Source organism: Triplophysa dalaica, chromosome 12 (assembly GCF_015846415.1).
Source record: "Triplophysa dalaica isolate WHDGS20190420 chromosome 12, ASM1584641v1, whole genome shotgun sequence".
NCBI lineage: Eukaryota > Metazoa > Chordata > Actinopteri > Cypriniformes > Nemacheilidae > Triplophysa > Triplophysa dalaica.
In genome coordinates, this window is record NC_079553.1 from 3449279 (window position 1) to 3474693 (window position 25415).

A 25415-nucleotide genomic window follows, 5' to 3' on the forward strand; every position below is an offset into this window, starting at 1 on the left:
GCAAGAGCAGACACAAGGAAGTTGGTCCTCAGCCAGCAGGTTGCTGGGCAGCCGTCACACACACAAAATTACTCTCTGAAGTGTGCTGGGGAAGGAAGTACCACTCAAGAGAGCCATAGGAAACCATAACTGGTACACAATCATGAGTTCAGCGCACATTCTAACATTCATACGTTTTATGTGTGTGGCTTTAAAATCTCATCATTATGCTTATAATGTGTTGTAGCCTTATATATATGAGACACGTTGCTATATGACTTGTAAACAAACACATTGTATGGCCTACTTGTAGGGGAATTTAACAAATTGTACAAATTAAAGGGATAGTACGCCCCAAAGTAAATTAAACTTAAATGAACTCAAATTTACTCACCTTCTTGTCTTTTCAAACCTTTATGACATTCTTCCACAGAACACAAAAAAAGATATTTTGAAGAATGTTGGTAACCGAACCACACTGGCCTTCATTCACTTCTTTTGTATGTACACGAAACCAAACCAAGTGAATGGGGGCCAGTTACCAACATTCTTCAAAATATCTCCTTTTGTGTTCTGCCAAAGACAGAAAGTTGAAGGTTTAAAATGACAAGAGGATGAGTAAATGATTACAGAATTTTCGGTGAACTATCCTTTTAATATCCTTTCTGATACACATTTATTTATTTTATAGATTTCATTTTGACCAGTGAATTAAACACATTCCACACGTTAAATATAAACGTATTTACTTCTTTTTTTTTTAGAATAGCATTGTACCTTTCAACTAGGATCATACTAACTAAATGGCTGTTACTTGTGAGGGTGAAATCAACACTGTTGTTTTCCATTTGTTTTATCCACAGAATTCAACCCTGACCTGAATATAAGAAAGTGAATAATATACTTGTAAAAAAATATGTCTCGTTCTTGTACCTCTTTGACTGCAATGCCCGCTTGTCACATTCAGAATAACTAAACTTTCTCATAACACCCAAAATTGCTGAGAGCAAATATGGTTTATATGTCAAGCTTGCTTACTCTCAGACCCTGTAAAGCAGAAACAAATTTCACATTGCAAACTCCATTCCCTGTCTGCCTCCTGTTTTTGCCCTGCGGATTGTGCTAAAATGTGGACTGGATAATAAGTTGACTGTTTCACAGCTTACTCTTTGGCTGAGGCTGAACACGTAGTTTTAATAAGACACACAGCGTGCAAAAGGGCAGGCCAGTTTCTGCATTGAACACATTGCTATTGTGATCTGCACATTTATTTTGCTATTTATAAAAGAATATCTCAGTGTTTATAGTTGTATGTCTCAGTATATAATAGCATCACCTCTAATTTGCGTAAATACAGGTGAGGACGTTCCTTTAAGACATATTATGCATGAATAAGGTGTGCACAATTTCTATATCCATCCTTGTGAGGATGATATCTCTAAATCTAAATCTCTAAGTCTAAATTCTAATTTTGTTCAACATTTTCTTACCCGGACACACAAAGTGTATTTTTGCTTAAACAAAGCATTTTATGTTTTTTGGCGACATTACTTAAAATCTACCTAGACTATAACATTCATTGTTCAATCTTGTCCAAATGTTCTTCCATAGTGTTGTTTGACATTTAAATCTTAAAATATAATAATTATAAAATATCTAATATTGTTAAGCCATCGCACTGAAACAAGATTTTTTTAACTTTAGGCACTGGGTGGACAAGTATAAGAGATCTTAGCTAAGATTGCATGAGCCTTTTCGTGATCCATCTCGTGTTTTCCACGACTTCCAACCAGAGTGCGCTAAGAGCCGAATCACCTCCTTCTGGTTCCCGGAATACATCCGTGCCTCACACAAGTATGTGTTAAGGTTACTGTTTTGACGATTCATTCTTCAAAGATGTTCTGGCAATTTCATGTGTAAACTTAAGTGGCCTGATCATATTTACCTGACAGTGGCAAGAAAAACTTGCCCCAAAACGTACGTTGTGCAATCGCTGAGAACTATCTAACATAGTTGTCATGTCTCCTTCTCGTGTACAATGCATTCCAGTGTTCTTCCGCGAGTGAGAAGGCCTATTCAAGGTCCAGACTACACATTACGAGAAAGGTGTCCCGGCTTGATAAAGGTTCTCTGCTACAAGTTCGTTAAATACGCGCCCTATGTTAAGAAAACGTGTCAAAGAAACTCTCCAATCAACAAACGAATTTCATACGTTAAAAAGTGATTGAAAAGACTATAAATAATTCAAACCATAAGCATTCACTTTTCCCTAAACATATCTAACTACAGTATCACACCGACCTCGTGTTTGATAGGTTTTCATGCTCGAATTGCCTGATGTTTGGTCAGAAAAGAGAGCGACTGCAGTTTTTCCAAACGCAATGATAAACGAGTAAATGCTGACTACATTGCGGTGTTGAAAAGTAAACGCTGTGATAGTGACATCTAGTGGTGAAACATCTGTTTACGTCCTCTCAATGGTTATGGAAGCTTAGCACAAGGGCTTTCAAACTTTATGACGCAATGGACCCCCAAATAAGATGAACCTATTGTGTGGGACCCCCCCTTTCTTAATTACATATCCTTCTATAATTTGTGTGTATAGAGAAAAATGTGACTTTGTTTGATAAATTATAAATGTGATATTATAAAGACAACACATCTTATGTTAAATAAAACAATTGGTTACATTTATTGGATGTATATAACCTTGAAGAGACATCAAAACTAGTTGGGGTAGTTGGTTTATGGAGGTTCGAGCACCTACCGGCAGAAACATAAATCATACATTTCATAAGCCTATGACATTATTATTTACAATAATAATGTTCAGGAGACTTAACAAATTTTGCTTAATTTTTTCCCTTGAAACCTTCTGGTGGGCCCCTGACATGCTATATTCAACACAGCATTTAAGGAATCAATACTAAAATTTTCTAGTGTTAAATATTCAACAGACTTTGTCCTGGTGCAAGCACACAGGTTAAACTGGTATATTAATAATATGTTTGCTTATGTAGATAAATCTTTGAACGAGTATTGTTTAGTCTGTGTTTCGCACTCTCCAATCTTTCATAGATTGATCTTTTATGTCAAATTGCTCATGTTTATTATTTCTGAGGCACTGTGGATATAAGCTTCTTCTAATGACTATGCGTTTATTTAATGCGAGTAGTTTATTGGAGGATAACCCTTCTGTGGAACAGAATTCAAGTGTCTATAGCAGCAACTGTTATTTTATTACATCTTTTAAATGAGACAGCTCTGCAAATAAGTTTTTAAAAACGTTTTAATCCACATAAAAAGGTCACAAATCCATAACTTCATCCTCCACAGTTTTCTCATTGGCATCCACATATCTCTCCTGTACTCCAAGGGCACTGAAATAAATGGTGAAGGATAGTATATATATATATAATGTACATGCAAGAAGAAAACAGAACTTTGTATAAAACAGAACAATAAAGAATTTGTGTATTGTAGTTAAATAATAAACTGTTATTTTTTAAGCGACAGTTCGCCCAAAAATACAAGCAAACTAGAAATATTCATCATTTAATCAACCTCGAGTTGTTCCAACTCTGTGTAAATTTCTTAGTTCTGATAAACACAGAAAAGATATTTTGAAGAATGTTTGTAACCAAACAGTTACTGGCCACCATTGACTACCTTAGTAGCAATGATAGTCAAAAGTGACCAAGAACTATTTACTTTCCCTATTTTCTTAAAAATTCAACAGAATTTTGTTATTTTTCAACAGAACAAATAAGTTTATGACGTAATTTTAGTTTTTGTTCTGTTTTTCGTTATAAGCACACATTTTTTAAACAGATTTCAAACAACTTGAGGGTGAGTAAATGAAGACAGAATTTTCATTTTTGGGTGAACTGTTCCTTTACATCTAAATAAAATATTTTCCTTATTAATGCCCTAACAAGTTAAATGAAAGGATACGTGCTAAACTTGAAGTCTGCCCCAACAGCGGCAGACATCATGGCCTGCAGGTTTCTCTCTTCCAGGTCCCCAAAGCAGTAGCCATTGGCTTTGTCCACAGTTCGCAAAACCTGCATCATGCTTTCCTTATCCTACAGTGAAGGAACAGTGGTCAAATGTTATGGATATTGTCAAAATCATTCAGACAGTAAACATAAATAAAACGTGTGCACTAACCTGCACATCAAGAGGTACAAAAGACACCAGGCTGTAGTCCTGGATCACCTCAGCCAACTTCTTATTCAGGTTGTGGAACTTCTTAAAGAAAGGATCTGAGGCGAGGTGCTCCACCAAATACGACAGGTCAAGAACTTCAGTGTAGAAGTCCAAATTGAATGCTTGTAAGAGCGTCAAATACACAAATATAATATATTATTGATTTCGCTATAAAACAAAAATCAGCGTGGAAACGTTTTAAAACGCCCTGAATCCTGTCATGTCATCTTACCAAGTTTGCCATACTGCTCAATGAGGTCAATTTTTGAGAGCACATTGACATGTGGCAATTCTACATGCAGCATAGTGGAGAGTGATGTACACAGGACAGAGATGAACTTGGCTGGATCTGCGCAGTAATGGGAATCCACCAGGTGCACTGAAGTCAGCTGCCAAAGATAAAGAGAGACAGGAGATACGTATTAACAAATGAGGGAAAAGTGCAAGAGTAGTGCCAATGCAAACCATATGCTTACCCTAAAATTCCACTTGGACAGCTGTGCAAATATATTCTTCACTGAATTATGATGAGTGTAAAGTTCCACCTGTCCTGGGCAGTCAATAAGGACATAGCAGTCTTGATGGTGTTGTAGCTTCTCTTCTAACCAGTCCAAATTGGCCTCTAAATATTCCATACAATAGATGAGGCCGCCATTAGGGCCAAGTTTCAGACCGTCCATCACATCGTCAAGAGTGACCAGTTCAGATATGTCCACAGCACATGAATATGGCAATCCTTCATTGGCAGGGTCCAGGTTAACAACGATCACCTTGCGCCCGAGGTGACTCAGAAACTCCAGCATGCCCTGACAATAAGTGGTCTTACCTGAACCAGGTGGACCAATAACAACCTGGCCGAAACGTAGAGCTGATTTTGAAGGACGGGATGACATTATGACGTACACAGGTTGAATTCTATAGAAATATGATGGTAGTCTAACGTTACATCTAAAAGAGAAAGAGAATTAAAAAAACAGCACATCTATCAGTAATGTCCTCAACTAATTATTTAGATATAGATCAAACTAATCTAACTTAAAATATGGAATTAGAGAAGAATTAAAGTTCAGTTCAAAAGTCAAACGTAATATTACAGCAGTTTATTATTAATATAATATAGCACATTTGCGTGGTCTGGTACTGTACGAAGCACTTATAAACATGAGTTAATGCAAAACACATACATGTAGAATTCATGTATGTGTACAAAATCGAAATCGCCTTCATAAAGAGTGATAAACATGCTCAATAATAATAATATACTTCAGCACTAACCTCTGAAACCAAATAAAGTATTTCCATGCAACATCGAACGTGATGAATAACCGGATGTTTGGGGTTTCAAAATAAAAGTCACGGGCTTGATTAAAAAATCCGACACCTTATTTTTAAACGCGACTTTTTTCAAAAGGGACATATTTCAAGTTAAACTTTGGATTTTAGATAAATAATATCCTTATTTTGGGGAAATTCCATATTCATAAGTGTAAGTGCCTTAAAACAAAACCATAATTTTGGATTTACTGTAAATCTTTAAGTAAAATTAAATCGAAAATTGGACGAAAACTATTTAAATTCGTTGAAGAGTTTGAAGAGTTTCAGCTTTTAGAAGACCCTGATGTTATGTAGGTTAATAGATTTTCATTTTTATTTTTTTCTATCTTTGTGTCTTATTTTATTTACTTATCCTTCACTCAGTAATTGGATGGGTGCATTTACATTTTCTTCTCTTGTTTTTCTTAGAAATTGTATTGTCAAATTTAATAATCTTATTGTAGTTGTTTCTGATGCATAATAAAATAAAAACGTTGTGACGTACTTCCTTCTGTTTCTTCAGCCGGCGTTGTGCCGCATTTCGACCCCCGTAAGATTTTGACTCCTCTACTTCTGATTGGTTCGTTCACTTAGGATGCTGCTTTGTGATTGGTCCATATCTCTATAGCCCGCCTCTAAACCTAAGGAAATCATTGGAAGTGGTGTCGCGGGAGGACGCTTTAAAACACAATTTAAACTGATCTGGTGAATATTTTTCACACCGGCGATGTATAATACAAGGGGAGGACGAAGTGGCCTGATATATCATATAAATATATATTAAATTATTTTGTATAAGAGTTGACTTCGATGCGCAGCTATAAAAGCACAGCGTTAAGCAACCAGTAATTTACACGCGCAGTGGGAAAGTTGACCGAAATTTGTTTATGACACAGACCACGAATTCGTGTTTTTAAAAGCAGATGTGAATCCGGTGGAGCAAACATTCTTGGATCCTTACAACTAATAACGGAAGAGTGGAGACGGCCGGTTACTCTTGTATCGCAGGTCTCCACCGAGCTGCAGCATCCATCACAACTTTCTAAAACTAAACAACTCAAAACAAACTTACCAATAACTTTCAGTTTTTATGTCTATTAAATAAATACAATATTTCCCGTTGTTCATTCTCTCCCTTGTTTACTTCCGCTTTAATCCTCAGAGTAGCATATGGTATATCAGTACTGTTTAGCGTGTTGTCAAAATGTTAAATGTGATTAGGATAAAAGCGTCTACCAAATTAATGAAAATGTATTATCCTGTAACTTAACTTAGTCATCCAGCTGCGATTCGAAGGTTTGCTTAAGCCTGTTTATTTAAATATAATCTATGACATATAATTTACATTTACGCATTCGGCAAGACGCTTTTATCCTTTACATTCGTATTGCAGTATGTGCAATCCCTGGGATCGAACCCATTACCTTGGCGTTGCTAGCGACATGTTCTAACCACTGAGCTCCAGGAAAGCAATAATAATAATATTTTCCTACACTGAGTGTAACTCTCACCATTAATGTCTGCCTTAGAACGATGTTTATTAGTTATTGTTGCGAAGAAGGTGAATGTCCAGGAGAAAGGGCTTTCAGTAGGCAAAATTATGAACAATGGATTCAGATCAAAGCGTGCGCAACATGCAGATTCAGCTCATGATGCGTGGATTAAGGTAAAAACTAATGTTTTGTAGACATTTTTTGCATTTGTACCGGCTATCATGGCGACCTCCAACTTCACACATTAAGCTTGTACCTTTGAGATCCATTATAAATATTAACTAGTCAAAATAAACTACTGGATGACAAGCAGTCTGGCTTCAAAACAAACCACTCCACTGAGACTGCACTGCTATCGGTCACAGAAGGACTGCGACTAGCCAAGGTGGAATCGAAATCCTCGGTCCTGATTCTGCTAGACTTATCTGCAGCGGTCGACACTGTCAATCACCAGATACTGCTAGCAACCCAGTCAACTCTGGGAATCTCAGGTACTCCTCTCCGCTGGTTGAAATCCTACCTCTCTGGCAGATCCTTTAGGATGTCATTTAGGGGCTCGCTGTCCACAGCTCACCACATGACCATTGGGGTCCTTTATGGATCAGTGTTTGTACCGCTGCTTTTTTCAATCAACACGACATCCTTGAGACCCATCATACGGGCACATGACTTCTCGTACCACTGTTATACATATGACACCCAGATTTACATCTCATTTCACCCAGACGATACTACTGTAGCAGCTTGCATTACCGCCTGCCTAGAAGACATCTCAGCTTGGATGAAAGAGCATCACCTCCAGTTGAAGCCTGCTAAACAGAACTTCTCGTGTTTCCGGCACACCCCACTTGGCAATACCACAATCACTCCTTCCGAAACAGCCAGGAACCTCGGAGTCCTATTTGATGAACCGCCGTCCTTCAATGATCTTATTGCAAAGACAAATGCGGTCATGCAGATATACCTTATTCAACATTAAAAAGGTAAGATCCTGTCTCACTGAGCATGCAGCACAACTCCTTGTCAAGGCAATGGTGATCTCAAAGTTGGATTACTGCAACGCTCTCCTTGCTGGTCTTCCTACAAAGGCTATCAAACCACTCCAGCTGATTCAGAACGCAGCAGCATGCCTCGTCTTCCAACAGCCCAAAAGGGCTCAAGTGACTCCGCTTTTCATCTCTATCCACTGGCTACCTGTTGAAGCCTGTATAAGATTCAAGTCACTAATGCTTTCCCACAGGACTATCACAGGATCTGCACCGGCATACTTTCACACCCTCCTACACCCCAGAAAGAACCCTGCGTTCAGCAAACAAGCCGCGTGTTGTATTGCCTTCTCATAAGGGCAGTAAATCACTTTCCTGCTCATTCTCCTTCTCAACTCTCCTTCTCTCAACAGGTATTGGTCCTACCACGAAGGATTACTATATTCATGTTGACTTATTGACTTATATATTGTCAACTTTTGTTCAACATGTTATCGAGAGTTGTTTTCAAAAAATGGATTTTAAATAAAACCAAATGCCACAAATTGCAGGTTTCATACTACTCGTATAAAGAGAAACTTTCAGTCAATAGTGACCAGAGGCTACAGAGGTTAAGGTAATCATATTTTCTATGCCAAGTATTAAAACCTTTAAATTGTAACTATTAAATGCTTGAAGAATTTGTACAGTCAATAAAATAACACTCATTATGACCTGATCATGATCTTTATTTTACATTACAAAACATCAAAAAAATCATACATGAGGGTAGAAAATGTCTAAAGAAAGATGGCATTTTACATCTAACAATATATTGATATTTGCAATTTAGTCTGTTTTTTTTCTGAACAACCACAAGAACGATTACTTGCTTCATGAGTGCTGGTAAAGTGATGTGACTAATGTTAAAAAGTAACTAAAACTCATAAAACAAGCACTCACATCTAATACATCCAGTATATGTACAGTAACCAAATCTGGATATAATATTCACTACCTCAAAAGTATCCAAAATATATCTTTTAAGAAAACGAGTAATTAGGTCTGGCATTGAGCACTTGCTTTGCAGAGCAACACTTTACACAGTATGACAGAACAACTGTCTGACAGGATACAAAACATATCCACCTGAGAACAGAGTTATACAGACACAGGGCAGGCTGAAGCATCATTGTTTCATTGTCCAAATAGAAATGATGAATCACCGAGCAATTCATGCCCAACCTGATCCTATAGGGAAAATTATTTTGAAAATTCCAGGAGAAAACTTTGGTCATCTCTGGGCAAGTACTACTCATCAAGGCCTTCGTCTTCCTCATCCTCTTCCCCTCTCTTGGCATCAACCTCAGCTGTGTCAGAGAACTCATGAAGGAGCACATACTCTCTACTGCTGAAGCCAAATTTCACCACGTCCTTCTCTTTGAGCTCATAGTAACGCTGGGGATCTATTCGCTGATTGTTCAGGTAAGTGCCATTACCGGAACCCAGATCAATGATGTACGGCTTCACTCTCCTGCCTGCGGTGCCATCTGCTCGTGTGAACTCCACCAATCTGCAGATGAGAAAAAGAAACAGGACAAAATCACGAGAAGAAATTACCACTTTCAAGAGGTCTAAAGGTAGGATTTTTCTATCTATAAAATTAAAAGACCCCAAAATGGAACTACAAGCTTTCACAGAATAAAAAAAGGATGCAAAAGAAAATTGAATGGTGACCAATGCCTGTCATTCATTATCGAATTTCGGAAAAAACATACAGATTTGAAAAACTCAGAAGATGCATAATTAATGAATGTAATATTTGCATTTACTAAATAAAATATTAAATGTTCTGACCGGTACTGAAAAACAGCATGCTGTTTTGAACATGAAGGGTGGTCGATAGGAATGTCAGCAATTTTCCTTTGTCGTCCAAGTAGGTATGCACTCTGCCTGTGAATATACATGACCGGCAGCGGCTCGTCATTTTTAAAGGGGTACAAGCGCCATCTTCTTTTAGGGATGCGGGCCTCGGGGGGCTCATTGTACTTGATCACCACCCCCCTGTACGTATTGGTATCTTCCACCAAGGCACCAGATAGTTCAAAGTTTGGCTTTTCCTTGTCAGCGGCAGGGGCGGAATCACTATTCTGTTGACCACCGAACTCCTGCGCTTCATCCCCACTGCCGCTGTGAGCCTCTCGTCTGTGTCGATTCTCTTGTCGCCGTTCATTATGCTGTTCCCTCTCATCTTGCTGTTGCTGCTGTATGTGGGCATCTCTTTCTCTTCCCCTATGCCTCTCCTGTTCTCGGTTTCGCTCTCTTTGACGGGGGCGTTCTCCCTCCCTTTTTAACCTGCGGTCATTTGAATCATCCCTTCTCTCACGATGTCTATGGGCTTCAGCTGCTCTGTGATCCTCTTGTTCCTAGAACAAAAAAAATCATGTTAATTTAGGGGTCAGGAATCGTTCGAATTTGATCGATTCCGATTCTGCTAATTGACTTTGATTCTTACCAAATCCGTTTCTATTTCCACAGCTGAAGTGAACCATTTAGATATCAACCTGTGTGGTCATTTAGCCTGCTTATTAATGTGTTTGCAATATATTTATTTATGAGCTTCGTTTTGAGTATATAAAACCATGTTTTTTTTCTGATTTATTACTATTTGTTTTACAAAAGCTGAACTACATCATGGTTTAACTGTTGTAACTATAATGAAACTATGGTTAATTTGTGGTTCCTGTGCTTTTTAATGCAAACACTATAGTTAAACTATGCTTAGTATAGTAAATATATCGTAAATCTTCAAAAAGGCTTTCATTGAGATATCAGTAGATCAGGCAAGGCGTGTACTTTTCTGAAAATATGCACACAGGACTTGATAAAAGGAACTTAAGTATCCATTCCTAATCATTTTGTTCACGATCCGATTCCGATTCAAAGTTGGAAATGATTTTCGATTCCCACCCTATATTTTCAGCCGTGGTACATCTTATTGGTACTATTTATAAGATTGCAAATGTACAATGACTCGTCCAGTTGTGTAGTACAGTTGATACAACATTGTAGTATGATATTACCCGCTTTATCCTAACGTCAGTGCCCCGATGTGGGCTTCTGCTCGCCCGGGGTCGAGGTGACCTCTCCTGCTGTCTGCCTGACGAACGGTCCCTTCTCGCTGGGGATCTGTCCTTTCTTCTTACTGGTGATCTACAAATACAGTTAAAAAACATTCCTCGTGAACCGTTGACTAAAAAAACGACTTGTTGATCTCCCTCACGTTTCAAAGTTTTCGCGTGACACGACAGACACCAGGAACAGTGGATTTATTCCGCTGACCTGTTCCGTAGATAAGCAAGGTTGTCAGGTGTAAAAGGCTCACCTGCTGTCTCGTCTTTTCGGCGGAGGGCTGCTGCTGCCGCGGCTGGATCCTGAAGAGGATCGGCGTGACCGCTGAGGCCGCACGGGGCTCTCTTTTTCCTGCTTGACTTTTACCTTCACATCCCGGGCAGGAGATCCTCTGTGTCGTCTCTTGTTATCCATAACGAAACGAGCTTACCTAGAAACTTCGTGAAAAGCAAAAGTCGTTCATAACAATCGCGAGCGCATTCAAGCCGCATTTACCAAACTTCCGTGGGGACTTCCGGTTTGTAGCTTGAGCGTTTGTGAAACGCGCTCCCATTGAAAACACAGAAGAAACATTGGTTCCGTCTTTCTTTGGTTTTACTGAACGATGTAGCATAATATAGGTTAATGAATACGTCTGTATTACAAGAAAGTGTTTGTATAAAAGGGTAAAGTGTATAATAAAACATGCTCTTTAAACTCGGGCACTTAAAACTACTCAGATTTGTTTTACGTAATAACCAGACAATCAGCGGGATTCTTGAACAGGGTATTAAACTCAATATCTCGAGTTTATAGTCATTATATATAACTCATTTTATTGAGTTGAACATATTGAGTTGCCATTATATACAATATATCGTGAATATGTCAGAGACATAATTTACTGCTACACACGCACCACCTGGTGGTGCGATCACATCCAGTTTTGTGTCCTGTTTTATATCTCGGGTACATTAGGTACATATTCTTACAATAAATAAAACTAAAATGACCAAAATAAACGATTTGTGTAGTAAGAATATTCACGTGTATTTTATCAATTATACTAGAGCTAGTATAGATTGTCTTTGCGGGCTTCCGTACGTTGACCAAAGGGTTGACGCATGTGAAGTTGTCATAGCAACAGGAAACAATAAACCGAAACCTCTGCAGCAACACAAGTGCTTTCTAAGATTTTAACAAAACGTAACATTTAATAGCCTTCTGTGCATTTTCACATTTTAAACATGACAACTCCACCCGACTCCTTGCTGAAGTATGACACTCCGGTGTTAGTGAGCAAAAAAAAGGTAAGTGCGGACATCAACCACAAAAATTAAATGTACTTCTAGTTATTAACAACCTGACTTTGTGTAACACGCACGTTTCAAAGCTCCAATAATACAATAAATGATCAAGGTCTCTCATTTCTACTACAGAGTCGCCCTTTAAAAGTGAGTCCTCAACAGATGTCAATCAATGCCCCTGTTCCACCTCCACCTAAACCAAAGAGTCCCTCAACGGATGCCAGCCAACAGCAAACAGAAGAGATCTTAAATGCTATTCTACCACCTAGGTATAGACCGACCGACTGATTTTACCCACATGATCTCTAGCACACTGTAGTTCGCCTATTTATTTGATCACTTAAATGTTGCAAACGGTTCTACCATAGGGAATGGATGGAGGACAACCAGTTATGGGTGCAGCAGGTGTCCACCGCACCGTGCACACGGTCAGACGTCATTCATTTGAAAGAGCAGCTGCACAAAAAGCTAGAGCAGTACCAGGCCAAGGAGACGGGCATATGCTCCGTGCGCAGGGATCTCTACTCTCAGTGCTTTGGTTAGAATGCACATATGATATGGCACATTGTCAGAAATACAAAGGTCCCATGAAATCATCATCACTTCCTTTTATTCTCAGATGAGTTAATCAGACAGGTCACGATTAACTGTGCCGAGCGGGGCCTTCTGCTGCTGCAAGTCAGAGATGAGATTCGCATGACTATTGCCGCCTATCAAACACTGTATGAGAGCAGCATCGCATTTGGCATGAGGAAAGCTCTCCAGGGTGAGCATGGAAAGCTGGAGATGGAGAACAAGGTACACGCTTTGACGGGTTAGTAACCTTTGGCAGTAACCAAACAGATCTCATTCCCCATAGTATTTATTGATAGATGAGATCTGTTTGGTTACTGACATTCTTCCAAATATCTTCGTTTTGTGATCCGCAGAAGAAAGAAATGTGTAACAATCTGGGGGTGATTAAAAGATGACAGAATTTTCATTTTTAGGCGAATTATCTCTTTAATTGTAGATGTAACACAGGTTTGGCCTGCTTTGAATTATCTGTGTATCAAGAGCTGACAAGCCCACGTTAAATTCGTGAAACTCTTGAATCGGACTGATAGACTTTGGAGTTGGAGAGCGAGAAGCGAGATTTGGAGAGGCTGATGAATGAGCAGAAGGCTAAATGCGAGGCCATTGAGAGACGGGAAGCTGAGCGAAGGGAAATCGAGGAAAAGAAGCACGCCGAAGAGGTGCAGTTCCTCAAAAAAGCCAATCAGCAACTCAAGGTACAACAGCTGGCAAGGAATGACATCACATTGTAACAAATTATTTTTGTTGTCACAAAAAATATTTTTATTTATTTTCAACAGGCACAGCTGGAGAGTATAATTACTCTGAAGAACAAACCTTGAATTATTATAACTGTTAAATCGCACTAAATCCCAAATTGTTTTTCTCAACTGTTTAGTTTCAATTAATAAAATACACAACATTACAACCTGTTTAGTATTTATTATTTTGTCTCAAAGCAAGAGAACAGATAAAGATGCATTGGTACATGATTTATATTTCAATACAGCCGAAACAGGACATTCTCTTAAGCTGAAAGCTTTTAAAATGCGGTCCTGAAATGAATCATCACACTTCAGTAAAATGTCCAATAAGATGGTCACAGTATAATTGAAGTGCATTAGATCGTCTGTGTCAGAGATCAACCAAACTTTCACCTCTACACGAATCACTGTGATTCCAATCCAGATGTTTCAACGTAGCCTCCAAAACAACTTTAGGAAAACTGGGTTTTAATGTAATGGGAATCTGGCCAGATCTTATCTCTTGGCTCGTTTTGGTCGTGTACCATCCTGGGGTATTTTTCTGTTTTTATTCTTGTTCTTGACATTGTGCGTCTCGTAATAACGGACTCCGATTTTCTTTACTTTCTGGGCACGTTCCAGTCGTCTTTTCTGTTGAGGGAGGAAGTTGAGAGAAATTGACATAAATGTGGTATGAGGGACTCTAATGAATAGCAGCAGAAAAACATGGAGAAGAGTGCAAACCTCTTTGGATGTGAGTTTGGCAGGCTGTGAAGATTCCTCTTCATCCAAAGCTTTCCTCTTTTTGCCCAATTGTGACACAGCTAGAAAACAAAAGACACAATGAGTGATATTACTCACTTCTTTGAACAATCACTGAAAAAGCTTCTAGTTTCTAGTGTACTTCCGTGAAAACCTGGTTTATAAACCATGACCTGCATTTATAGATTTAAGATCTACATTTCAAATCCTTTCCCTTGTGTTTCTTCAGAACATTTTTGGCTCCTTTAAATTGCAGATCATGGTAGGATGAATCGTTTGACATCAACCCGTTGTTGGTTTTGATTTTACTTACCCTTCTGTTGTGGATTCTTTGGACTATTCTGCTTTGTTCCGGCATTCATAAACACCTTTTCAGAAAGGCCTTTGGGAATTCTGTGAAATGACAGACAACAAGTTTCAAAGTTAATATCCATAAACAGTCGAAAAGTCAACTCGATGGGCCAATGCCCCAAGAAATTTCTACACCCTGGCTGCCGAAACAAGGATAACCTCTGAGAAATCAAAATATAAGGGTACACAAACCGTAAGGTAGAGAAGCGTTTCGACTTGGCACGATCAAGAAAATGTTTCAATTTGGCTATTTTCTCATCCAGCTCTTTGTTCACTTCTTGTGTGCTCTTAGTTGGGGTCTCGACTACAGAGGACTCCTCCTGTTTCTCTTCATCGTTCTTCTCCACTTGTTCCTCGTTCTTCTCCACTTGTTCCTCGTCCTCCTCCTTTTCTTCATCTTTCTCATCTTCTGATCCAGAGGGATCAGAAATGTCTGGCATTTCAACAGGCACAAGATCTTCTTCACTGAACTCTGGGGCGACGTTTATTTTGCCGAAGTTTTGCTTGACATTTCCGAAGATCTTCTGCATGTCCTCATGTTTCTGTCTCAGAAGCTGTTCAGCTTCCCGCGCGCTGGATGATGCCCCCTCCACATTCTCCACTTCAAGTCTGTTTTCAAACTCTTCCGTCTCCATCTCGGGCACCTCCAGCGATGGTTGTGCTTTGCTCTGAAAAGATGGTAACGATGTTTTTAGAAAATGCCAAAGGGTTTGCCAGCATAAAGATTTGGGATGGAATTTAGGCACTGTGGCCAACAGAAGGATTTGTGCCATGTAATCTTATACACATTACAGGAAGCTGGGGCATACATAAACAATGAATAAACAACAAATACATTTCAAGGCAGAGCCATTCAAGGAAATCCATTTCTAAATATTATATAACAGTTTTTAAGCTGAGAATTTAAGAATCTCGCCGGATGTTTGTAATGCTTGTAGTGAAATTAAAACCAAACCGTAATTTACCTCTTCCTCCATCTCAACCCCAGGGGGCTTCACAAAAGAGGGGATCCGTCCTCTCTGCCAATCGTTTAAAACCATTTTAGAGACAGTACTAATGTCTGGCTCTCCACCCTGTAATATGGGAACAGCCGAAAACAAGCATTTGAGAGACATGTTTTCAGAATACATTGAGAGACAATATTCACAAATGAAGATCCAAATTTACAGATAAACGCAATACAGCTAACCAACTTTCAGTCCAAGCCTCTAATGTCACTAAATTTAGTGGTTTTGGCAGAGTCTTTCACAAAAGTACCAGGAATTTGCTCTTCTAGCGTACAACAAGTGTTTTCCAACAGCTCAAAGTAAGCAAACGGTCACAACTCAACTCAATTTGACACCCTAGGGACAAGCAAACAGATTCATTCTACAATCATGCCAAACCTTGAGTAATTTTCCGGTACGAAAGGCGAGCTTTTCCAGGAAATCTTCGGGGGAGCTCCAGGATGGAATTCGGTATGTTTTCTGGATGTACTCAGATTTCGCCCTCTCCAGCACCGCGCCGATGTGATCCTCTGGACATCGGATCTTCTCCACTTGGACCTAAGAGAAAAGTGCAACAGATGCAAAGTGACGGGACGAAACCGCTGGGAACAGCAAATGAGAACAGTTCGCTAAGAGAGTGAAGACCATCTTACCACTCCCTTCAGTACGATGTCAGTCTCGCTGTCGTCTGAGGGGTAGACGACGCCAGGGCAGTCAATCAGGAAAATGCGTCTCATTAGTGTGATATACTGCCAGACCTTGGAAAGAAACAAAACGATTGTCGATAATGGCATGAAGGTTTCATTTAACAAACCACAAGACAGAAACATCTCAACATAATAAACTGCATTTTCCACGAACAAGGCACCAAAACACCATGTTCTTTGGAACTGTTGTTTAACAAAATATGGTCCGGCTCAAATATTACCCATAAGTTACGTTAGTACAGTTTTAAGTGTACACAGATAGTTCATAAACAGTAAATGCCGACATCTATCGTTTGCAACTGTTTGTTGCAAGCAGTGTTTGGTGTAACTAGTTACTTAGTAATTAGTAACTGTAATTGAACTACTTTCCCCGTGAAAAAGTAAGGGATTACTCTTATTTTTCTGTTATTTAATTACAGTTACTTTTAATGTAATTAAACTTAAAACTGTGTGTAATATATGTGTGTGCAATAGTGGAATAGACATCAAAATTTAAAGTCTGTAACGCTCACATTTGTTATACTTCGGTCAGATAATAAGAATACTTTATGTAGTTTAATATTAATTTGAATGAATAAAAAGAGCCGTTTCATGTCTTCATGTCATCCTTGAATCACTTAACTAATTAAGGTTGATTTAGGATATAGAGAGTAATTAGTAATTATTAGTAAATACTTTTTGGAGAGAGTCATTTGTACAGTAATCTAATGACACTATTGAATATGTAATTAGTAACTGTAATTCATTACTTTTTAAAGTAAATTACACAACACTGGTTGCAAGTAACTAAATTGCAATAAAACACATCCTGACGGGAAAATCTAACCAGGTCAACATCTTTGACATCAATCTTATCAATTTAACGCATCACCTCAACCTACCACTTTTAATTAAAGCAAGAAAGGAGATTGATAAGAATGTTGTAACAGCTTTAACCTTTGGCTAAATATTGTTGTTCCAATACCAAAAGGAAATGTAAAAATGCGCACAAGGCTGGCTATATGCAGTGCTTACACCTCCTCAAAAAATATTTATTTGATGCTTCATCATAAGCCATAGAAACTAGTGAAAAGTGCAAAACGTGAATGTTTTTTGGATCTACACGCCGGTTCAACTGTGTTCTTTAATAATGGATATTTGGCGCTGCTCATCTTCTGTGACTCTGTTGTTCCAATATCAACAAGGATGTTGATAGGGCACAGAGCATAATGACATAAATGATAATCTAGTTCATTATATAAAAGCAGCAGAATGACGCAGCACTAGTCTTTTAGGTTCCATCTTCCTACACTTTCACACAATCTCTGAAAGTGCATTCTTGTAGAATGAGGGGGGAGGCAATTTTTCACACCAATACAAAAAGGTGGCTGCAAAACCAAACTTCTGGAGACTTAAAACGTTTAAAATGTTAACACATGTTTAGAGCTGGCACATACTTGAATGTATTCTTCCATTTTCTAGTGTGTTCTGAACAAACCCAGATTTGTTTAATGTCAAAGACTGAAATCAATCAGCTGAAGCCCATGATTACTTAAGAGCAGAGTTGGACAGTAGAGTCGCTACAAGTAGTGATGCTAGTAGTTTAATTACATTTCTCAGTAGCGTGGCGGCAGCGTCGCTGTTTTCTGAATCAAACAGCTTTTCAGTGGCAAGCCATCAGAGATGCAACCCCTGCAGTTTTTGTTGATAATATTTTACTGTCTACATGTCATTATTCTTATTTGTTAAATGAATTGATTAAATCTTCTGTAAGTATTTTATATAAAAGACAATGCACTAGGCTTCCTAAAAATGCCTATATGAAGAAAGAAAAACTTTCTGTGGAAATCACAATATTCTTCCCTTACTTGAAAACATCTGTTTGACAGAGTTTTAAAGATTACTGAGCATATTGAAAGAAGTCTGTTCAAAATAAAGATGAAATTAAAAAAAATAGCTTAGATGTATTAAGCTACATTATCCATATTGCTGTAGGTAAGCTTAGCTACATTCCCCAGGGTGATAGCTTTGGTGTAGTGAAGCTTCATTTAATGTAGAATAACCTTTATCTCACTACATTTTCCAAGTAGTTTGCCCAACACTTTTAAAGAGCAACTATTTTAAGAGATAGTACAAAAACTTCAAACTGAGTGCCAAACAGTGGACTGTGATTTTTTGGTTGATAAATTCCCTTTGAATCAGTTCAATCTTCTCATTTAAGCAAATCACTACAAACAGTTTTTTAATCTTTCATCATCCTTTCGTTCCTAACCTGTACTACTTACTTTCTTCTACAGAACACAAAAGAAGATATTTTGAAGAATGCTGTTAACCAAACAACATTAGACCCCATTGACTTCCACTATGAACACAAAACAACTGAGACATTTCTCAAAATATCGTTGTGTTTTCCACTGAAGGAAGATTCATATACAGGTTTTAACTGACATTTGGGTAACTAAAAGATAACATGTTTAGGTGAACTATCTCTTTAAACAGTCAAGTCCACATAACTCGACAAATGGATTTCAAGTCTCACCTTAGTTTCACCAGCAATGGGAGCCACTTTGCAGACTTTTTTGGAGCGGAGAGTGTTGATAACCGAGCTCTTTCCAACGTTGGGGTAACCAATGAAACCAACACTGATCTGCTTTTTGTCTGAATGAAGCTGATCAAACATGAAAAAGACATAGTAAGTCAAATGAAAAATGGACGTTTCATTTGAAAGAAACACACATGGTTTGTCTCACGGTACACAGGTTTGGAATTAACAATCTGAATTTTTACCCCAGCAGTTTGTAGACATCCCCAAACATTTCGTTTTCACTCTTTTAGGGCAACCAAGGAATAAAAAAAAAGTTCTCTTAAAAATTCTCTTTAAAGTCATTACACCTGCAGATTTATATTGCAGCCATAGTAACAAGGATATTTTTCTGCAGTTTCTTACCTCGTAAAAGGCTGTCTTGTCATATACCTTTCAACTAAATTTATATTTTTTTAAGCTCGCTCAGGGGGTGGGCTGCACGTGGTACTAAACCAAACAACTGGCCAACAATCTACTGACAGCATAGAAGACCAGTCGTGAGTGAAGATACGATGTGTGCTGCTGTGCCTCTAAACCTGCTACCTTCTGTTTCCAAAGCATGATGTATAGCGGACATAAAAGTACACTATAAATGATGAGGTCTTACCTTGCCAAACTGCCTCAGGAGCTGGATGAGCGAACCCTTACCAAAAGAGTTGGTAAGGCTGGCGTGAAAGGCAAGGGTGGGATATTCCGGAGAAAGGATGGCTACCCAGCGTTTCTAAAACATGTTCACGAGAGCAAGAAATTAGTGAAGAATGTCCTCCGAAATGTCACACATTTTGCTCAAAATCTCTTAAGACTACAAACATTTTTTTATGTTTTAGAACGAGTTTCTTGAATGTATGTTGAAGGATATTGAATTTTATTTTTGGGTGAACAGTCCCTTTAAAATGTTATATAATGACTACAAATAAATATAAACAGACATCTGGTTTTGCTTCTTACCGTGACCCACGTGGGAATGAGGTCACACTTATTAAGCACAAAAATTAGATGTTTCCAAGGTTTCTCTTTCTTCATGTAAGTCTCAATGCTCTTGGAACGTGTACCCATAGGGTCCCGAGCGTCCAACACTTGAATAACCACATCTGAGGAGTCGATAACCTGTGCAAAAACATTCGATGTAGAATGTTATCAAATGACAGTATAAAGGTTTTAAAGAAATCTGTTAATGAGGATGTAAGAGCTACCTTATACAGCTCGCCCCAGATCCGCTTTGACTGTCCCTTTTTATAGATTTCTTCCTGAACTTCATCCCTGCAGTGATAGTAAATGCAATGGGTTCCTTATTTTGTCATGATTAGGACTGTCAGGAAACGTATCTGATTCATGAAAAATGTTTTTGAAAAGCAGCTCACCGGACTCCGCTGTCCTCGGTCACCAAATCACGATCTTTTTCGCGCTGTAGGTCTGAGAGGAGGCCTCAGCCTGCTCGGCTAAATCCTGCAACTCTCCCACTGACAAATTGGGCTTTTTTCTCTGCGACTTCGGCCCAAACGTGGTCTCGAACGTCTCCGTGTCCAGAATGTGCACCTTGGAATTCTAAATACGGATTTATTATTATTTTATTACTCATTCATAACGAACTAAATGTCCTGAAACCTTTTATACATCCTCTTCACAGTAATCATTTTAATATCTTGAAGAATTTTTCAGATCACGTGTCTGATATTTAAAGCCTTTTAACTGTTTTGACATCTCTCTGGAGCTTAGCTCTTAGAACTTGATTCATGGGAGGGCAGAATGTACTTATCAGCACATTTATGACCGGCCTTAGTATGTCATAGATAATCTGTGCCCTGTAACCAGATCTAGATGACATTCCTAAAATGTAAACAACATGTGAACTTTTTTTAAAGCCATTTAGCAATATTCAATATATATTTGTATATCTGTCTTAGCTTAATTTTACTTAACTTAACAACAATTAAAGGAGGCAAATTTTCAACCAAAACAAATAATAGATTTAAGATTCAGAAACAAGTGGTAAAATCTAGTTGAAATACACCAAGACTGCTAAGAAAAAACGAATTAGTTTACATACAAAAATAAGAATCAACAATTATATTACCCTGTAAATATGTTTATAAACATTTTAAAGGGTAAGTTTTATACCAAAATTATATTTGTGTGATTTTTTACTCGTCCACATGACGTAAAACATGTTTTGAGACCTCCCGGCATCTTCGGCGAACAGATAAAGCTATTTAGGTGACATCCAAGAGATTTCCAGGTCTCCTTATAGATATAATGGTTATTGTTGGTCCAGAAATAGTACTAAAGACATCATTAAATTGGTCCATCTGCTCATAGTGGCTAAATTTTTTTTTTGGAAGAGACGGGAATACTTTATGTGCGAAAAACAAACCCAAATAGCGACTTAAATCAATATATTGTCTTCTGCATGTCAGTCTACAGTGCGGGTTCACTTCGACGCATTCGCATTAAGTGGGAGCAGACGCCGACGTTCTGATTGACAACCCCCAAGCACTTATTTGATGCTTTCCTATTCCATGGAGTCAGGCCATCTCCTCCTCACGCGCTCATAGTGTGATGGTGATACCGGCTCGGATTAAATATTTAGATTTCATTTTTATTTAAGATTTGAGTTGGATTTTATAAGAATCAATTATCACTCAATACATGCGCAAATAACCCCCTCAGATTTAATCTTTGTGATCATTTGGATATTTAACGGATATGAGGTGAAATTAAATGTGTATGAGGCATTGATGCTTATAATTATTTTAATCACACTTACTTTCTCTAAATTGAGTTCAAACTCACTAGTGCTGCCCCTTGTCTCCAGAAAGTTTGCTTTTAATAGATCACAACTTTTGCGTGGAAAGGGGCGCACGCACGTTTCCAGACCCGCTTCTTTCATAAATGAGACCCCTGACCTGTAAATTCGACCGAAGACAAATGGTTGCTAATTTGTTTCGGAAGAAATGCCTCTATCACGACAGAATCAAGCAAAACTCAGAATTAGGAGAATTTCACAAAGTTAAGATCTGTGCCAGGTCATTAGCTTAAAAAACAAAACGAAAAACAAAACAGAAGCCATACCACTAATGCAGTAGAGGGTGGAATAAAACAAGCAATTTAAAGATCTTGTCAAAACCCATAACATTTCTCGTAAGAAATCCTACTTCTGGTAAGATTACATGTAATGGGGACAATGATAAACAACCTGATTTAACCGCTAACCGCCACATCACAAAGTGTTCAAAATATTTCTGAGAAAGCGGAGCAAAAATGTGAAGCACTGATAGAGCTACTGACATTTGGCCAGTGGTATTCACTTGATGAGTTGCTAAACACCATTAAACACAATGAGAAGTAATGGAAATCAATAACCGAGATGCGACATTTCCTTGTCTAGCAGTTTTCTGTATCCAAGGTGGAAAAACAAACATCAAAGTGAGCAAGTCACAAGTCTGGTAGACATAAAGGAATGGTAGTGGTATGTTCATTTGATGTAGTCCTGAAAGGTTTTACTCGCACATGGAACAGTTTAAATGAAGAAAAATCTTCAATCGGGTCAACAAGATTTGCAAAAGGAACATGAGGAACTGAGCATAACATTGCACTTTATTTTGAGAACATTGTTTTGTTCTGTTCTTTACTACTGGCAGCCCTTAGGCATTTAGGTGCCAATAGGCAAGTTCTCTTCCAGGTAAGTGCCATCCACACTCCGACCTCCTGCTGACTTCACCTTGAAAAACCTAAAACTAGTCATAATGCATAAAAGAACTGGGCATTGGCTGAGCTTCAAAATAGGGTGAGACAGCATTTACCCACGGCACCTGGAGCTTGAACCAGCTTTCAGAACATATGCCCAAATAGAAGCCACGTGTAGGTACAGACGGAAATCCATTTTTAGATGTCTGCATTCCCTTCGATTCAATTTTATTATGACTTTTAAGGAGACCTTGTATATCATATTATTTCTCAAGTCAAGTTTTATGCATTTCTTCCAGTTCCTTTTACTGTGGTTGTGTATTGCACTTCGAAATACCCTGACATGCAGATCTTGTCTTGCTTATAAACTATAACAGATCTGCTACGACAGGGAAATTACTGTGCTATCTGTACATAAATATCAAATAAATCCATACGTCAAAGTCAGAGAATATGAATCTATTGGCATTTGTATACTCACATGTGCTTTGATTCGGTCGTGCAGCAATGACATTGGTAGCTTGCTTTGTTTCATCACTACTCGGTAGGGATCTTTCTTGACTGCACTCATCTCATCCTGGAATTTCTGCAAGGATGACTGCCTGATGACACGTGTATTAGCTGCATATAGAGGGAATAGAACGATCTTATTCATTAGGAACGGTATGATCTCAAACTTATTTCTCAGTAATCCTTTAAGGAAATAAAATGACAAAAGATAACTTCATTCAGATGCATTAAAAGTTAAAGCATAAATGCACTGTTCTTACCAAACCACTTGATGTTGGGTTCAACTCTGGCCACCGTACCAGGAGTAACCGTACTCTGGTACTGCAAAGGCCTGATCACTTTACCTAGACTATTACTGTGGGTATGAGTGAAATAAACACGCATGTCAATCATTTTAAATCTGATTTAACATCCTAGTCCAGAATATTACTTCTATAATATTTAGCTCAATGCTCAAATAATACACATTTCAATTTTGTAAGTAACTGTACGGTTGGAGTGTTACCATCTCTGTTTCTGTCTGTACATGTTCACGCGTCTGATTGTGGCACGGTCCCTCATGTTGTTCCCTCCAGCTCCCTTAACCCGGTCTGTGGGATTGACAAGGTTAAGATGTAAACAATACAGTAATTGTCTAACTATTTTAACACATAAACCATAAAAGCTGATATTTATCCATATTTTTAAACACGGCTGCTAACAGTGTCCGCATATTTAATAAACAAAAGCACACTTTGTGCCAAAACCTTACAAGATTAATTTATAACACAGATTATTTTAAATTATTTGTGGAAAGAGAAAGCATCAAGCATATATCAGATACATAAATATGCATATAATTGATGGCATGAAAGCATACAGTGGACATTTGATCATGTGGCCTTATCAAATCATTGATAAGATTTAACATGTATGTTAAGTTCATGTACATTTTGAAACACTAAGTAAAAACTACAGCTTGAAGTATTTAAACGTTTCTAACTTCTACGATACAAATAAATACTATATTATATACAAATAAACAGCAACGTTAGTAGCGTAAGGACATTTAAAACATTGACAGGTGACAACAGACTATGACATTCTTGACAGACGCACTGTCATAAACACAAATTGTTTATTGATATCGTATTCATGCAACAATGCAATACAATATGCATCAGTAAAAACATAACTTTAGATTGATTTGTGTACGTCGTAATAACTGTGAGCTAACGTGTCAAGCTAATGTTCTTTAGCAGTTCATAGACAGCCAGTGCTTTTATAGTCTTACCGGGATTGCTGCTGGAGCTGGAAGGGTTTATGGAGCTCTTCCCTTTGAATTGTGGTTTAACCATCGTGAAAGGTCACTCGGGAGCGCTTCCAATGCTCTAAAATAACAAAATTAACACTGTTTTCAGTCAAGTATAAATTTCCACGTGTTACAACAGACTGTTCAAATCCGGAAGTACGTCATCAACAAAGCGACAGTTCCCCCGCTGCACTCTATCGCCGCACTGAAAATTGTGCAGTTTAACCTCTATAAGGTATATTTCAATAATTTATTTTATATTTCAAAGAAGAAATCCCACGGATGGTTTATACAAATATATGGAACGGAAAATAAGACTTTTAGGTAACGTTTGCTCTCTTATTGAAGCTTTAAACAGGGTGCGCGTTAATACATTATAATAATGATTATACGATTCAAGATTTGTATTAACAGATAATGCACAATTTAGTTAACACAAATGTACAAATGAACACTTTTCATGTATTTCTTTTATTAGCATCTATTTGTTTACAGCCTAACTTCATACAGCTATATGCAGATTAATGGTCCCATAAAAAAAGTTTTTCCTCATCGTTTCTTGTACTTTAGTGAAGTGCTACTATTAAAAAGGTTATATGTTTATGATAAACCATGGCATTCATCAAAACACCATCACAGTATGGACAACTTCACTGTATCCCCAGAAGAGGGCATGCCTGCATAGACATTGTGTCCTGTCTGATCAGTTGGTCTTAATCTTAAATACTGCATCTTATCAAGACTTTCTCTTCTACATTTAGGCCAGCATATAAAGACATCAATTTTAACCCTGTGATTTGACATTCTAAAAAATGGTTTTGTTTTAACAATAATTTATGAGGCCTTTTATACAACTGTACTTTTTCTTAACTTACAAAATTACAT

The 25415-nt window shown here is 38.0% G+C and overlaps 4 protein-coding genes across 5 annotated transcripts; 1 reads left to right on the forward strand and 3 right to left on the reverse strand.

The window, feature by feature from the left end:
- Nucleotides 1-3250: 3250 nt before the first annotated feature.
- gpn2 (GPN-loop GTPase 2) lies at nt 3251-5551 on the reverse strand. Its single transcript, XM_056762687.1, has 6 exons — nt 5464-5551; nt 4665-5136; nt 4421-4577; nt 4150-4310; nt 3934-4064; nt 3251-3359 (listed from the first exon to the last, which is right to left on the reverse strand). The coding sequence occupies exons 2-6, from the start codon at nt 5079-5081 to the stop codon at nt 3287-3289; spliced, it is 939 nt and encodes a 312-aa protein (XP_056618665.1). The 5' UTR covers nt 5082-5136; nt 5464-5551; the 3' UTR covers nt 3251-3286.
- A 3137-nt stretch (nt 5552-8688) lies between these two features.
- Nucleotides 8689-11627, reverse strand: snip1 (Smad nuclear interacting protein). Its single transcript, XM_056762575.1, has 4 exons — nt 11346-11627; nt 11044-11173; nt 9818-10386; nt 8689-9533 (listed from the first exon to the last, which is right to left on the reverse strand). Exons 1-4 carry the CDS (start codon nt 11504-11506, stop codon nt 9272-9274), a joined length of 1122 nt encoding a protein of 373 aa, XP_056618553.1. The 5' UTR covers nt 11507-11627; the 3' UTR covers nt 8689-9271.
- Nucleotides 11628-12012: 385 nt separating this feature from the next.
- Nucleotides 12013-13861, forward strand: dnali1 (dynein, axonemal, light intermediate chain 1). 2 transcript variants are annotated; one of them, XR_008908507.1, is made up of 6 exons: nt 12013-12381; nt 12511-12647; nt 12747-12916; nt 12998-13192; nt 13485-13649; nt 13734-13861. XR_008908507.1 is itself a non-coding variant. In XM_056762576.1 (6 exons), the coding sequence occupies exons 1-6, from the start codon at nt 12319-12321 to the stop codon at nt 13773-13775; spliced, it is 756 nt and encodes a 251-aa protein (XP_056618554.1). In that variant the 5' UTR covers nt 12015-12318; the 3' UTR covers nt 13776-13861. The 2 variants fall into 2 exon arrangements, 1 of the variants encoding a protein (XP_056618554.1); XM_056762576.1 differs by having other exon boundaries at nt 12015-12381; nt 12998-13176.
- Nucleotides 13861-24678, reverse strand: gnl2 (guanine nucleotide binding protein-like 2 (nucleolar)). The gene is given in 17 exon segments (XM_056762574.1): nt 13861-14327; nt 14421-14500; nt 14752-14831; nt 14982-15457; nt 15755-15862; nt 16175-16333; nt 16429-16533; nt 19001-19129; nt 19653-19766; nt 19994-20152; nt 20239-20305; nt 20407-20449; nt 20452-20590; nt 23211-23350; nt 23500-23594; nt 23745-23829; nt 24513-24678. Coding segments are annotated over 17 exon segments (2178 nt in total). The 5' UTR covers nt 24577-24678; the 3' UTR covers nt 13861-14192.
- Between the last annotated feature and the right edge of the window lie 737 nt (nt 24679-25415).